The sequence below is a fragment of the Atractosteus spatula genome, chromosome 16, assembly GCF_055471065.1.
Source record: "Atractosteus spatula isolate fAtrSpa1 chromosome 16, fAtrSpa1.hap1, whole genome shotgun sequence".
NCBI classification, from domain to species: domain Eukaryota; kingdom Metazoa; phylum Chordata; class Actinopteri; order Semionotiformes; family Lepisosteidae; genus Atractosteus; species Atractosteus spatula.
The window spans coordinates 14,507,867-14,522,660 of record NC_142721.1 but is presented as its reverse complement, the minus strand read 5'-3'; the positions used below and the strand labels follow the sequence as shown (position 1 = coordinate 14,522,660).

The 14,794-nt window shown below is 47.0% G+C and overlaps 1 protein-coding gene across 1 annotated transcript in view; it reads left to right on the top strand.

Moving 5' to 3' along the window:
* The window catches only part of mettl15 (methyltransferase 15, mitochondrial 12S rRNA N4-cytidine), a 106,436-nt gene that overhangs the window by 8,548 nt on the left and 83,094 nt on the right, over positions 1-14,794 (top strand). Inside the window, exon 2 of the mRNA XM_088935079.1 lies at positions 1,462-1,717. Coding sequence (XP_088791205.1) covers positions 1,463-1,717 — 255 coding nt within the window. The 5' untranslated portion in view covers position 1,462. The remainder of the gene's footprint in view (positions 1-1,461; positions 1,718-14,794) is intronic.

The following is a 14,794-nucleotide window of genomic DNA, read 5'->3' as shown; positions in this document are numbered from 1 at the left end:
GGGATTTGAGCTCAGAATGGTCCAGTTATCCGTCCGTAACCCTGACCACTGCACCACGCTTGTGGCCTCAGTCAGGAAGAGTGCATTGGTGTCTCTCAGCTACTGGGATCCTGGAGTAGGTAAACTGTTAAGGCTCCCAGGTCTCACCAGGCACTGAGCAGAGTCTGCTACTTCCTCATAGCCTTAGCTGAGGGTGACACGTTCTGGGAGCCCCCGATCTGCTATTCTGCTGCAGGCTAGCCCTCAAAGCGTGGCTAGGCAGCGCGTTTGGAGATTTCTCACTGAGGGGACAATCTGCTGCTGTGCATGATACAGCAAGCCTGTCCCATCCCATTTCTGTGGCTTGTAACAGAAAAGAGTCCCTGCCGCAATCCCACGCTTATTTCCTAACTGGTTTAAACTGTTTCCAAGCCACCTGCCTACTCTCCATGAGGGAGTTTTTGAATATTCCCCAGTTTCCAAAGCTTAAGCAGTATTTTTCCGCATCGTTCCCACGAATTAAAGCTGACGACTATCCGTACAAGCGTTGCTCTCATTTTTTTATCGGTAGGAGGAAATCAGAAGTGCATTCCCCTTTCCTTTCGAATGTTAGTGCTTTAAGGTCCAGAATCGTGTCCAGAGGCACGCCTCCGTCAGAAATCCATCAAAGATCTTGTACTTCCTCTTGAACTGTACTTGTTTTTAGAGGGGCACAGCAGTCCCCGTTTCTCAGACTGGTTATTAAATCTCGGGAACAAAATAAATTCATTGATGTTACAGAAGTTTTTTTTACAAATGTCACACTATTCGTGCAATTGTGAACTTCTTAACAGTGCTATAAGTCGCCATGTTGTCGCAAACCCCTGGTCTCACCACGGACGAGAGCAAGAGTTCCCATGAATTGCGACGTGATGCGGCCCTTCCTGCTCACTAGTCACTGTCACAACTGATGTAATGTGATGTCTGAGCGAATAACTACAGGTCGTGCTGCAGACATTTCAGTGCACAAATGTTCCAATGTAAATAGCATTTATCAGCAAAACCATCTCGAAATCCAGAGTGATATTTCTGTTAGATTAAAGGAGATGTATTCACAAGCCTGCTTTGTTTACAATGTCATAGGGCCACAACATGTCACCAGAAGTTTTGTTGCCTCATTCAGAATAGCAGAATATGGCGCTGCACGCACTCTGGCCATTTCATTTATTTTGTGATGTAAATGGGAGTTTTTTTATGTTATTGTGTATATTTGACTTTTTATTGTGGGTTGAAATGCACTCATCAATGCTGATTTTTTCGAACCCCGAAATATATCGTTATAGTTCCCCTTTAAACTTGTCGTACGGTGCGAGACAGTCCTTGGTGCTTGCTTTTCTCATTTGTAAGACTTGAAAGCCCTGTCTGTTATGAGTGGGGAGAATGTAGCTCCCCGTGAGTCTAATCCAGGCGTATTCTTTTCTCCATGCTCTTCAAATTGCCCAGCATGCCCTGGGCCGCTGCCTCCCGCCGTTTTCCCACAAGGCCATGGGGATGCCTCTGCAGACATGTGGTCCTGGAAGTCGCAGCCAGGAGGTTTCGGCGATGCCTTCCGCGGCAGGCACGGTCACTGCAGATGTCCGCCACAAGGCAGGCGTGCCAGATTTTCTCCGAAAACGCCACCTCTGGGCCGGGCAGGGAACTGCACACACCCGTCATGCTGAAGGAGGTGCTGAAGTGCTTGGACCCCCAACCTGGTCAGGTGAGCTCGGGCCGTCCTGTTCTTTTGAGTGCAGGAAAAAAATAAATAAGAAATCTAGGCTGCTAGGGCAGACGGGGTCTTGCCACATCATGGACGAATGGGATGAAGGTGGTAAAAAATGTTTTGCACAATATTGCAGTGGAAGAGAGGTGATTGGATGCCAAAGTGAATTTGAGATTCCACTCGAGATCCGGGGTCTCTCCAATAAAGATACTGACAGACAGAGACCCACAGTCCTGTCTCTGTCTGCTGTCTCAAGATCTGAGGGACAGCAGTGCAGCTGGGCACGCTAACTAGCAGATTAACACCTACAATAATGTTCAACCCAATCAGCACGGTAATGAATTAATCCAGTGAAGACATTAGGGGGTCTTTGGGAATAGGGGACAGGATAGAACAGGGGGCTCCTAAGGGACTGGATGGGTCTCCACCAGTACACCCCTCAAGTAAACTGCCTCGAACTGCAGAGGAAGGTGAACTCGAGAGTTTCTGAGCTTTCTTCTTGCCATTTGAAACACATGCAACTGAACTTGTTTATTTGTAATCTGGTTGTTTTCGCACTTTTTTTTTTTAAATTTTTACTCTGAAGCGAAAGATCTGTAAATTGGGCCGTGTGTTGCCAGGCCTCGGTTTGCTAATCCTCTATCAGGACAGATGGGCATGAGTCAAGCCCTTCTGCTCTAGGAAGGAGATAAGGAGGTTGCCTGGTGGCCAGTGGAGGAGGGCACATGTCGCTCTGCTTAGCCTGGCCGCCAAGGGCTGAAGCACGATGTGGGAAAGGCAGCCAGGCCTCTAAGGGTCACACAGTGAGTCAGCCGGTGTGCTGCGAAGCTAGAATTCACACCACCACCAGTCCATTAAAACATTTAGGCCCCGTATTTAATAACTCTGTGAGCCACTGAGGCCAACTGGTGCGTGGGAGGTTGCCAGCTCTTCTCACACGCTCAGAAGGCCATTTTTAAATATTTGCCCGTTTCATGTCAGAGTCCACTGTTAATTTTTTTTTTTGGGGTGTATCGATGAATTTACTGACACGCTTCTTTCAAGTACACACAGTATTCTGGGCGAAGCCAGTTATGTGCCCTTTCTGAAAGAGACAGCCTCCTCCCCCAAAAAAAACCAGAATGACATTCCAGTGCCTTTTTTTAAAAAGGAAGCACCGCCTGTCCTAGTCCCCAGGAACTTTGCGAAGTTGGTCAAGGGATGGAAAAAGAGCTCTGTGGGACTGAGTGATGTAATTCCATATTAAGGTATAAAAATGCCCTAACGTCTCATCAGGAGTATTCTAGCAGTACGGTCAGTCGTGACGGCAGGTATAAACTGCAGGCGGCTTCATTCCTTTTTAAGGAAGGCAGAAGTTTTAAAAGAGGGGACGTTATAATGTAACTGCAGTGTGAGGCTGGCACGCTGCTGGTGATGGCAGTGAGGTTTTCATATCGATGCAGATGATCTGTCCCCTTGATGTCGCACAGGAAAGAAATGTTTTAAGTAAGGAAAGTGAAGGGGGGAAAAGCGCAGGACAAGAAAACATCTGAGTCAAGTGGGTCACAGCTTATAGATCCTAACATTCTTCGGGTCTGTGGATAACGCAGACGGAGAATGAGACCCGTCTTTCATGTGGAATCATCGTCCGAACCTGGGTAGCGATGGTTGGGTCACTGTCCATTGCAGCAGAGAACATAGAGAACTCGTGTCTTTGAAATCCCGGGGGCTGCTGTTGGCTCTCTGGGTCTCTCAAGGCCGAGCTGCCCTGTCCAGGTGCCAGCGGGCCTACAGGACTGGAGCAGGCTGAAAGGGGTTTTTACCTTGACCGAAGGCATCCCCGGGCTCTCAGGGAGCCGGAGGGAACACTCTTGTGTGTTTGCTGAACAGTCTCTCGTCAGTCATGAGAAAAAGAAACAGGAGGGCAATATTTTGATTTGTGCAGCTGTTAACAAATTACCTCTGTATGACACTCTTTTCATTCACTGGTGTGCATGAAGGGAGCACTTTAGAGATGAAGGGAGTCTAAGAGCAAAAGCTACAATTACTGCAAGTGGGTAAATGCTGCCATTATCTACTCAGCAGCTTCCCACACAGCTCAGGAGGAGAGCTCCTCTCCCAGCAGACTTGCTGCAGGTGTAGAGAGCACATTCAGCAGAATCGCCAGGGCAGGAAAAATAGGGTCATTTCGTCCAGCACGTTTTACTACATCCCAGCCCGCTGGGCCGGGCCTTACTCCCTACTGTCCCAGGCATTGTAAAGGCTCATCACTCCCTGCTCTGTCCGGAATCTGAGAGCTACACTGTTCACCACCTCCGTGAAAGCACAACACCTGCACACAGAAAGTTATTTAGCTGGTAGAAGGGCCACATGTAGCCCGGCTAAGAGCTACTCCAGGTATTCCACCAGGGAAGTGCCTATAGGTGTACATCACTGCTTTCAGCACTGCCAGCTGATGGAAACCTGTGCTGTGCTATACTGTGGTGAAAGAATCCCATTTTCCAGTGACAAGACTGAGATATAACTGGGGTGGAACCCATTTCAGACCTTTGCTAAAAGAAATGGGAAAAGTCCAATTCAGGTGGTTCCTGATGCCCCGCGATATGGTTGACCATGGTGAAGCCCCCAGGGGCTAGACAGAGTGCATCGTTTAAACACGGGAAAGCAATGAAGGCATCCCCTGGGGCTCACTCAGAGGCCTTAGCCAGTGGTGGCTGAGTCTAGTGCTCTACATGACCAAGAAGGTGGCATTAGGTGTATTAGGCGGCATCTTTGATATCAAATTCTACAGTGCTTGAGCTGCAGCTGAAGTCATTGTTAGTTTTATTTTTTTCGGGGTGTGGGGCTCCCCTTGACATAACTGTCGAACCTCCTGTGGACCCTCCTTTTGATTGCTGGTAGTTTGGGGGGGGCGTAATGTGGGGTGTCCGAGTGGGGCAGCGGAAAGTCCAAAAAGGACACGGACGCAGGACACATGCGTCCGCAAGACCCTCACCTCTGCCTCCCTCCCCCGTGTCTCCTGTTAAGTGTAATTCTCCACCACTGTCCTAGGTGGCGCCCTACACATCCACTAATTCAAGTTGGTGCAGGAGTGGCAACGCACGTCACAACCTTATCTTGGAATGCAAAAGGTTCAGACTGCTCGAATCTGCTTGAAAGTTGGACTTAATGCGCTGTGCTAAATTTTCCATGACTGTTACCATGTGCGTTAACTCTCAAAGGAAGAGTTCTTGCTTTCAGATTTTATTAGCTTAATTAAACTATTGTGAATGGTAAGATTGTGATAAGATTACAGAATATAGTAAATGCTCACTGTCTGGGTTATCTGAAACCCCTGGTGAAATAATGTGTTGGGTTCAGGCACCAGGAACCACTTGAATTGGATTTTTTCCATGTTTTAGCTAAGGTCTGAAATTTGTTCCGCCCCAATTCCATCTCTGCCTTGTTGCTGGAATGGGATCTGGGATTGTACTGGCCAGGTCAGGTGATGGAACGTCTCTCAGCTGCAACTCAAACCAACGATTGTGAGAGTCCAGTCGTTGTGACTGGGGAGGGGCCAGGGGCTGGTGGGGTCCTAATATTTTGGCCAGTGGTGGTTGTCGCTCTGTCGTCATTCTTTTCCTTTTAACAAGCAAAGCATTGTGGCAGCTGTGTCACAGAGGCAGCAGTTTCACTTGACGTTTCCAGTAATATCGATGCATTAAAATTGTTTTCTTTTGTCTGGGCCATCAAGGCGTGTGGTGTAAACGCATCCGAGGGAAAAACCGCCCGTACTAATTTGGAACAATCAAGTGATGTGCTGTAGCTGCGTGCGATTCGAAGCGTTTCCACAGCACAGACCTCCCCTTTGCCGTTGGAAAATGACAGCAAAACAACCGCAGGAGCACAAGGAGAAAAAAGATAAAGTGTCTTCCCTCAGCTCTTGACATTGGCCTCGTTCACCTCCTCTTGTTTATAAATTACACAAACTAGATCGGGCTCATTAACTGCCAAATTAGCCTTTAAAAGATTACATTTTACGCAATTGAATATTCTTCTATTCACCTTGATGGAGATTTGTTACGCCAGCCAGATAACCATTTTACTCTAATTATTTTAGCTATCAAGATGCAATTGTAGCATTTGGCTAATTGAATAATGGACACCGTGGGTCCTAGACCATGATTACTGAGACTGATTTCATAGTCTGTTCCGGAGAAGAAAATGAAAGCTGCAATTTAGTGTCTCTCTGCAGACTCTCGCACAGCTGCCTGTGCAATGCTGTGTCACAAACTATGCTGCGTCCTCGGTCGTGGGGTTTATAGCCCTCACTGTGCTGCTGAGCAGAGCTGTTGCTATTACACAGTGAAGTCAGGAAAATAGAATTACTTCTCCTCTGAAGGTTTCTCTTCAGGCCCACTTCGAGCTCTTCACAGCCAAGCGAAGTAAATAAGAACTGCACACGAGCAGAGGGTGCAAGTGGAGACTACTTGGAAGTGCATTTAAACCTGAGAACTGGAAGGTGCGTCTTTCTTTACCCAAAGAGTTGTGGGGGTCCGGAACAAGTGACCTAACCATGTTATTAGATCTGTTACCTTGGCTTCTTCCAAGAAACTGCCGGATGAGAGCCTTAGATGAATTAGTTGAACTATAAATCAGGCTAGATGGGTCTGGTGGCCTCCTCTCTTATGTAACTCTTAATAAGAACTCCTTACACTTACTTAGAACTTTTCTGGACACTCCACTCAAAGCTCTTTACAGGTAATGGGGATCCCCTCCACCCCCACCCCCACCCCCACCAGTGTGCAGCCCCCCCTGGATGATGCTCCAGTCCTCTCACACACACCAGCTCTCAGTGGGGAGGAGAGCAGAGTGATGAAGCCAGTTCAGAGATGGGGGTTATTAGGAGGCCATGATTGGTAAAGGCCAGGTTGAAATTTGGCCAGGATACTGGGGTATCACCCCTACTCTTTTCGAGAAACACCCTGGGATTTTTAATGACCACAGACAGTCAGGATCTCAGTTTTATGTCTCATCCGACGGACGGCACCTGTTTACAGTATAGTGTCCCCGTCACTATATTGGGGCATTAGGACCCACACAGACCGCAGGGTGAGCGCCCCCTACTGGCCCCACTAACACCTCTTCCAGCAGCAACCTCAGCTTTCCCAGGAGTCTCCCATCCAGGTACTGACCAGGCTCACACCTGCTGAGCTCCAGTGGGCTACTAGTTGTGAGTTGCTGGGTGATATGGCAGCTGCTCTTCTTTTGTTAGGTAAACAAGACTAGGATTAAATCATAAATTCCACCCTATATTTTGCCTGCTTTTTGCAAATTTCTAATGGAACCAGTTAAGAGCTGCGAGCAGTGTAGTTTTTCATGTTCACAGAACCTAAACATCCCTGAACCCAGAACCTAGAACCTGTCTAATACTAGGTGTAAAAGGAGGTTTTAAACCCTTTTCCTTAAAATGATTCAAAATTATAGCTCTCAATTTCCTGTACTTATTATCGTCATCGTCTTTGGCTCTGTCTTCTTGAATGTAATGTGTCCCATCATTCTCTGACAGAGAACCAGTCGATCCTGCCAGGACTCATTCAGAGCTGGAACCTATGTCTTAAGACACAATGCACTCTGGATCCATCACACACACAGACAGACACTTAAGAGAGACTACATCCCAGGCTGGAATCAAGTCTAGGACTCTAAAGCTGCGAGGCTTCCTGATTAACCGATTACCGGTCAAGCCTGACCCTTGGAATGCAGGCTGGAAAACCCTTCCGAGCCTTCCACCTGGCAGGATAAAAACCGCCACACTTTGCACAAGGTCAGACCAAGCAGGTACCCCCTGACCTGCCTGAAGGCAGCACTGACGAGCGTTCTGAGGGAACGATCTGGATCAGAGGTCTCCAGGCATCGATGATCCCCTGTGGCGCGTAGGAGAAAACCCCCCAGCCTACTGCTGTGCTAATCAACGGTAAAAAATTCAACTATGCAGAAAACAGAACAAAATAAATAAACAGAGGACACATTAGCATTTGGTGTTTTCCCATCACCCAAATGGAACAGAATGCAGATGACACTTGCCTTCTGCTCTTTGGCGGGCCTCAGCAGGAACAGCAGCTGACGGATCGAGTCCTTCCAAACTCCCCTCATGCCTAGGACAACGCCGCATCACCTTGTCACGGCCGTTAAACAGCTTCGGGGCTTCTTGTCATGGCCAAAACTTTTCAGATCAATTTCTTTTTTTTTCCACTGAGACATTGCCTTTCCCATTAGTTTTCATTTAGAATTGTGATTGTCCGCTATTAGCAATCTTTTAATTCTGTCTTTGTGTCTCTCTAACCTTTGCAATGCAAGATAATTATTATAAATCCTTAGCCTCAATGGCGCTCATCACTCAGAGTGCTTTACAGGTAGTGGGGATCCCCCCCCACCACTACCAATGTGCAGCCTCCACCTGGATGATGCGATGGCAGCCATAGTGCAACAGTACTCTCACACACACCAGCTCTCAATGGGGAGGAGAGCAGAGTGATGAAGCCAGTTCAGAGATGAGGATTATTAGGTTGATTGGTAAGGGCCAATGGGAAATTTGGCCAGGACACTGGGGTAACACCCCTACTCTTTTCGAGAAATGTCCTGGGCTTTTTAATAACCACAGAGAGTCAGGACCTCGGTTTTACGTCTCATCTGAAGGACGGCGACAGTTTTACAGTATAGTGTCCCCGTCACTATTCTGGGGCATTAGGACCCACACAGACTGCAGGGTGAGCATCCCCTACTGGCCCCACTAACACCACTTCCAACAGCAGCCTTAGTCTTTCCCAGGAGGTCTCCCATCCATACTGACCAGGCTCACAGCTGCTGAGCTTCAATGGGGTGATATGGCTGCAGGGTATATAAGATATATAGAATGTCTTTCTGTTCGCCTATTTGTTCATTGTTTCTCAATTATGAGGTACAAAGGTGTGAGGGATGATGAAGCTCACACAGTTGTTCCATTTTGTTTTGTGGGATTTCATGTCACTGATGGAAAGGGGGTTCCTTTGGTGGAAGATGGTGGTGGTTTGTCTTGCCTTTGAAATACCAGTTGTCATCTCTGTAATGCTGTGAATGCATGAGTGTGTGCTGTGTTTTGCAGTGTTGTGGAGCAGAGGACGGTGAAAGAAAATGATTGTAATATATCGCCTATATGTGCATCCAACAAGCTTTGAATTACAATTAGGCCCGCAACCCTGGGTGAAAAAAACAATGCAATGGCCCCACGTTCAGTGCAAGTCTCTGCCTGTCGCTGATAGACGTTGTCACTCACAGAAGTCTATCCTGACCTAAGAGCAATGAAATTCCTGAATCTGGCACATGACTATTTAGATGGGAAAGGCAATCTAGCTGTACTGGCCACTGTTAACTTTATGAGGCTTGAACAGTGTTAGCAAGCTTTGGCCATTTCATAGCTGATGCCCGTAGCAGCTCTGTATATACCAGTGGACCAGTAGGTGGCGCTCTTCTCTTCGGACCACAGTTTCCAACCAAGGAGTTTGTATTACTGCCCTGTTTATTCTGATAACCTGTCATTCTGGGGTCTCTTCCTTAAAAAAAGGAAGAGCAAGTTTAAGCAAATTTGTAGCAAATAAAACGTTTTTAAAAAACCGGCGATATTTGACAAAATAACAGTTGCTTTTTTCTTTTTTAAAAAAAAAAACATTTCCTGTGGTATAGCTATGGCTTTCAAATAGCCAGACCTGTTTTTTTTTCTTTTCGTTTTGTCTTGGAAACAAGTGACTCATGAGTGTTTTTCATTCAATAGGCAGGGACTTTTTCCATTTTCTCTCCTCTTTTTGCTTTTAAATTATTTTCATTTGCGACTAGCCTATTTCTTTCAACATTAGTGTTGCAAAAACTGTAAAAAATACCCTACCAGGATTCAATTTTAGAGGTCTCGTTGTTTTTTTTTTTGTACAGTCCTCTTTTTCCAAAGCTGCTGTTGATACTCCACGTCTTGGTTTTTCCTTTGGAGAGGGGAGGAGTGTTAGTGCTGCATTTTCTGAATCACCATAGTAAAAACAAGAAGATCCTCCCTGAGAATAAAATATTGAAAAGGTCCGTGCATCACTTGAGAATTTCCCCTAATTTGTTTTACTCTAAAGCGTGTTAATGAGGGCGAGAGGCAGAATGAAAACGGCAGCAGCCCCATTAATCCCGAAACTGCAAAGGAAATATTGAACAGGGGGATCAGGAGGAGATATTGGCACAAAACAAGGTACAGCAAAAAAAAAGGATCAGCATAATAGTGCGCATTCCCTCAACGTCTTTCATAGCTCACCAGCTCAGCTCATACTTTTCCCCTAGAAAGGCAGGGCATTTATTTATCTGATTTACTAAATGAAAAAAGACAGTTGATGTCCAAATTGCTAAAAAAAAAAAACGCTTCCTCCCTGTGTCCCTTGGTTCACAAAAACAAATTGAAGATCCTCCCTGCAATTTGCTGAGCTGATCAATTTCACCCACACTGTGTGGGCGACCTCTTTGTTAAGAGGACAAGCAGCTCTGGGTATCCCCTGTGCTGCACTGCCCAGCTGCTGTTGAAGGGTGAGGGATTTATGATAGCTCCAGAGATGGGAAGCCCTCCCTCCTCCCCTCCACCACCCCCGGAGCTCCCAGAACCCATCAGGCAGACAGAATCCCGGGACACCCATGGGGAATCCTCTCTGCACTGCTCAACCATGACCGACGACACCGGATTAATGAATGCGCAGGCTGGTGTCTGTTGATGAGTGTATCCTTGGGTCTGCAGAATTAGCTGTGACCACCTGAGCGTCCCTGGCAGCCCACATCCTGGGCCCCTGGGAGTAGAACTCAATTAAAATGAACAATTAAAAAAAAAACCGGGGCCAGCTGCAGTGTTTTCTCTTTTTCCTTCAGCAGGAAAGAGAAGTTCAAGCGCACTGCTGCGCTCCGACAGCAGGTACAGAAATGTCCTCTCATGTGAACTTCTGCCAGGGGGAAACACGGTTGACAGCTGCAGTCCTTTTTTTGTCCTCTTCAATGTCGTTTCCGAAATAAACATGTCTAGTAAATACTTAGGCCTGATAGTTTACTTTTAGATTATTCGACGAGGAGTAAATGTGGAAGATGGGGGACTCACGTAATAATAATTCCTTACACTTATATAGCGCTTTTCTGGACACTCCACTCAAAGCGCTTTGCAGGTCATGGGGATCCCCTCCACCCCCACCAGTGTGCAGCCCCACCTGGATGATGCACCAGAACACTCCCCACACACCAGCTCTCAGTGGGGAGGAGAGCAGAGTGATGAAGCCAGTTCAGAGATGGGGATTATTAGGAGGCCGTGACTGGTAACGGCCAGGGGGAAATTTGGCCAGGACACCAGGGTAACACCCCTACTCTTTTCAAGAAACGCCCTGGGATTTTTAATGACCGCAGAGAGTCAGGACCTCAGTTTCACTTCTCATCCAAAGGATGGCGCCTTTTTACAGTATAGTGTCCACAATCACTGTGTGCCTTGTGCCTTTTAGCAATATAATCCGGGTTTCAAACAAGTGAGCCCAGGACAATGGAGATGATGTCTGCCTGTTGTCGTGCAGCCTCCCTGTGGGGGTCGCTGTGGAGCAGACGGATGAGTCCACAGAGCAGGTCTGAAACAAGCCGAAGCTGAAGACTGGAGAGTCGTGGAGATACTGTACCAGGCCGTAGGTTGTCTGCTTGACCTTTCCACCAAGCGTAGCATGGAGAGTAGGAATGAGTGTCTTCTTGGAGTCAAGAGTAGGGCTCAGCTAGAACTTTACTTAGGGCAAATTTTAATAGAGATATGCAGTGTGACTGTGGCAATCATAACAATAAGCCTCAAGCTTCTTCAGATGTTGCTACATTTTGGTAAATTTTGGTAAATCTTAAGTGCTAACAAAGATGAATTTGCCTTTTCATCCTCACATAAACTTACACTACGTTTCCAACAGTGTTGTTAAGAAAAAAAAATCTAATCTGTATAATCACTTTCAGGACATAAAGATGAATTTTTTTCCTGGCATGCAGAGGTATTGTGCACCAAATGGAACTTACTGTATTCAGCTGAGTGAAGCCCAGAGCTGTCACACTGAAACAGTGACACAGGACTCCCAGCCCTCTTCTCCTGTATTGTTTTAGAGTTATAGGGTCCCTGCCTTTGTTTTAGTGTCTTGTGTACTGAAAGGGGTGCTAAATAATTGATTTCTGTAATTAAAAACTCCTGCTTCGGGATGCTCAGCTGATTGACAGCAAGATGCCTCACAAGGCTGTAGGTATAGTCTAATGTAAAAGGTGGCCAGAAATTTTCCTAACTTTTTTGCTCTCAGAAATAGACAGTATCTTCGGAGCTGTCACGTGAGGGGTAGTACGTGCAGGAGCTGAACACAGTGGACACTGCTTCCTCAAGGCAGCCACTGGGAGGCTTTGACAGGCATTTTTTAGTGCTTTTTAGGGTAAAACTGTGAATCACCCAGTTCACTTATGTGATTCAATGATTATGCACGGAGAGGTTTCAGCTGCAGGTTTGAATATCTCAGGCCAATAAAAAAATGCATTGCACCTATAATAATTCCTCTCATTTGTGTAGCTGTCTTCACCCAAACAGTCCCAGGGGGGCGCTTAATACATAGGAGGGAACCCACTTCACCAGCCACCGAGGTGTAGCTCCACCTGGGTGTCACCTGGTAGCCAGTGTGCTCCAGCAGCTCCACTGCACAACAGATCAGGCAGAGAATCGAGAAATCGTTTCACCCATTAGAGTGTCATGGGACCTTCAATGACCGCATATTAAGGACCTTGGTTTAACACCTCAGTTGAAGAGCAGGGCCTCCTACGGCGCGGTGCCCCCATTTAAAATGCGGGGGCGTGGGTTTTGAAATTCTGTTCCAGATGGAAGAGTGCCACCTACTGGTCCACCACTTAAGAGCAATCTGAGCAAGAATACAGACCAGCTGAAGGCATCTGCTATGAACTGGGCAATGCTTTCGAATAATGTCAAATTCTGATATACACTCATAAGATACAGCCAGTACCAATCACTTAATTTCACTGCTCTTCCATATCTGTCACATCATGAGACGCTTGTATGAGGTCCAAAGAATCGGATCTACAATATGTACTGTATCAATCCTCCAGTCAGTGGCTGGGTTTGTACTGTAGGTAAGTACTCAAAACAGTTGAGACTAGGAAAAAATCAAAAAAGAGGAAAACGTATTTGGTCTAGCAAACATAACTTCAATAATTTCAATAATTGATTGCTAACCAAGTTAGATTGTGAGCTGACATTCAGAAGGAAACGCCAGCCTGACTTGTAGTGTTGGGCAAACTGTGAATGAAGAAATTTCCCAGAGCAGGAAAGTGCAAGGTGACAAGTGTCCTGTTGTTCTGGGTCCAATAAAAAGCTACATTAAAGTACATAAACGAAAGAACTGCTTAACTCAAGCCCTATTTCCAAACATGGCATGAGGGTGACAATGAAGAGTGGGGTTTAGGTCTAGTTATCCCTAATAGAACGCTTGTGGCTCCATGCCCTATCTTCGGTTTATTCCCCTGTTTGCTTCTGTCCATCCAACTATAGACTGGTTTACCATTCAAGGCTGAAAGCACATACTCTATCTGCATAACACCAGCTAAGATCAGCACCAACCTGATGAGGTTCTTAGGTTGTATATTGACTGATCTTCCCTAATCACAAATTAGAAGTCCCATAATTGAGAATGGTTTTCATCTGGGTGGAAACAAGTAGCCTCCAGCAAGCAAACTGCCGTGAAGTAGCAGGTTTTGATTTTTGGGTTTGGCACAGAAATCAGAATTTGGAAGTAATCAGAACAGAGATGGACCATCTTGAAACCAAGCAGAGTTAAATCACTCCCATTTGCCTGCTTGCTTCTCACATGTGGACCATTTTCTGATTCTGCTTTTGAATGGGATGGAGGGGGGTGGTCCTTCTGAGCCAAGTTCATGGGATCTTTCCAGAGTTATGGAATATGGGACGTCCGAATGTTTTTTCCGAGTTAGGGAAATGCAGGATGTCTGAAATCTGACCACCTGTGTGGGGTGTACCATTTCATTTACCATGCGGACAACCCAACCATACGCATAACGGAGCTCTAACTGGACCACATGATCCTAGCCATTACCTGTTCAACATAAACACGCAAAAGATCCCAGCCTGATCCAACCCTCCAAGCCCAGATAGCAGATCCCCGGCTCAGAACCACTGAGGCTTTACTCTCTGTGCAAGTTAGTGGGTTGTGTGTAAGCGACTAGAGAAGCATCTTCTCATGTACAGTCCCTGCGGTGTGTGCATGTGAATTGGTCAGGTGACAGCAGGCGATAGTCATCCTTATGTAGATGAGTGAGAGCTGTACCACATTGAAAGGTCTAAGAGAAGGGCATTCTCCATTAGCCAATGGCTGATTGAGAATGCCCATACCAAGGAGAAGCAGAAGGGACAAACCAGGGGCCTTCATACCTCTGATGTGTCGGCCATTCTGCAATGTTCAAATACCTCTGGTGACTCCAGGGGCTCGAGCTCCTCCCCCTCTGACAGACCCAGGGGCTTAAGCTCCTCCCCCTCTGACAGACCCAGGGGTTTGAGCTCCTCCCACTCTGTCAGACTCAGGGGTTTGAGCTCCTCCCACTCTGTCAGACCCAGGGGCTTAAGCTCCTCCCTCTCTGGCAACTCCAGGGGCTTAAGCCCCTCCCTCTCTGGTGACTCCAGGGGCTTGAGCTCCTCCCCTTCCATGCGCTGTAGGCTTATAGATGATGGCTCCGTTCCTGCGCCTGGGGACAGAGATATTAGCTGTCACCCTTCCCCGTCCGAATATGGCCTGGGCCTGCGGTCTTCACCCACTGACTGGAGAAGTGATGGTAAGGGCTGTCTGTTTCGTTCTGACCCCCTTTGCTTAGGCCATGGCAGCAGTAGTGGCTTCTCCCCCTCTGACAGGCTCGAGAGCCGGCATGGGGCTGGACTGCTGTTTTTTCTTCTTTCCCTTTGCCATGGAAACTCTAGAGCCTCGGGCATTACCTTCAGCAGGTGCCTGGCTAAGGGTTGGAGCACCGAGGGCAGGCGATAGGCCATATCCC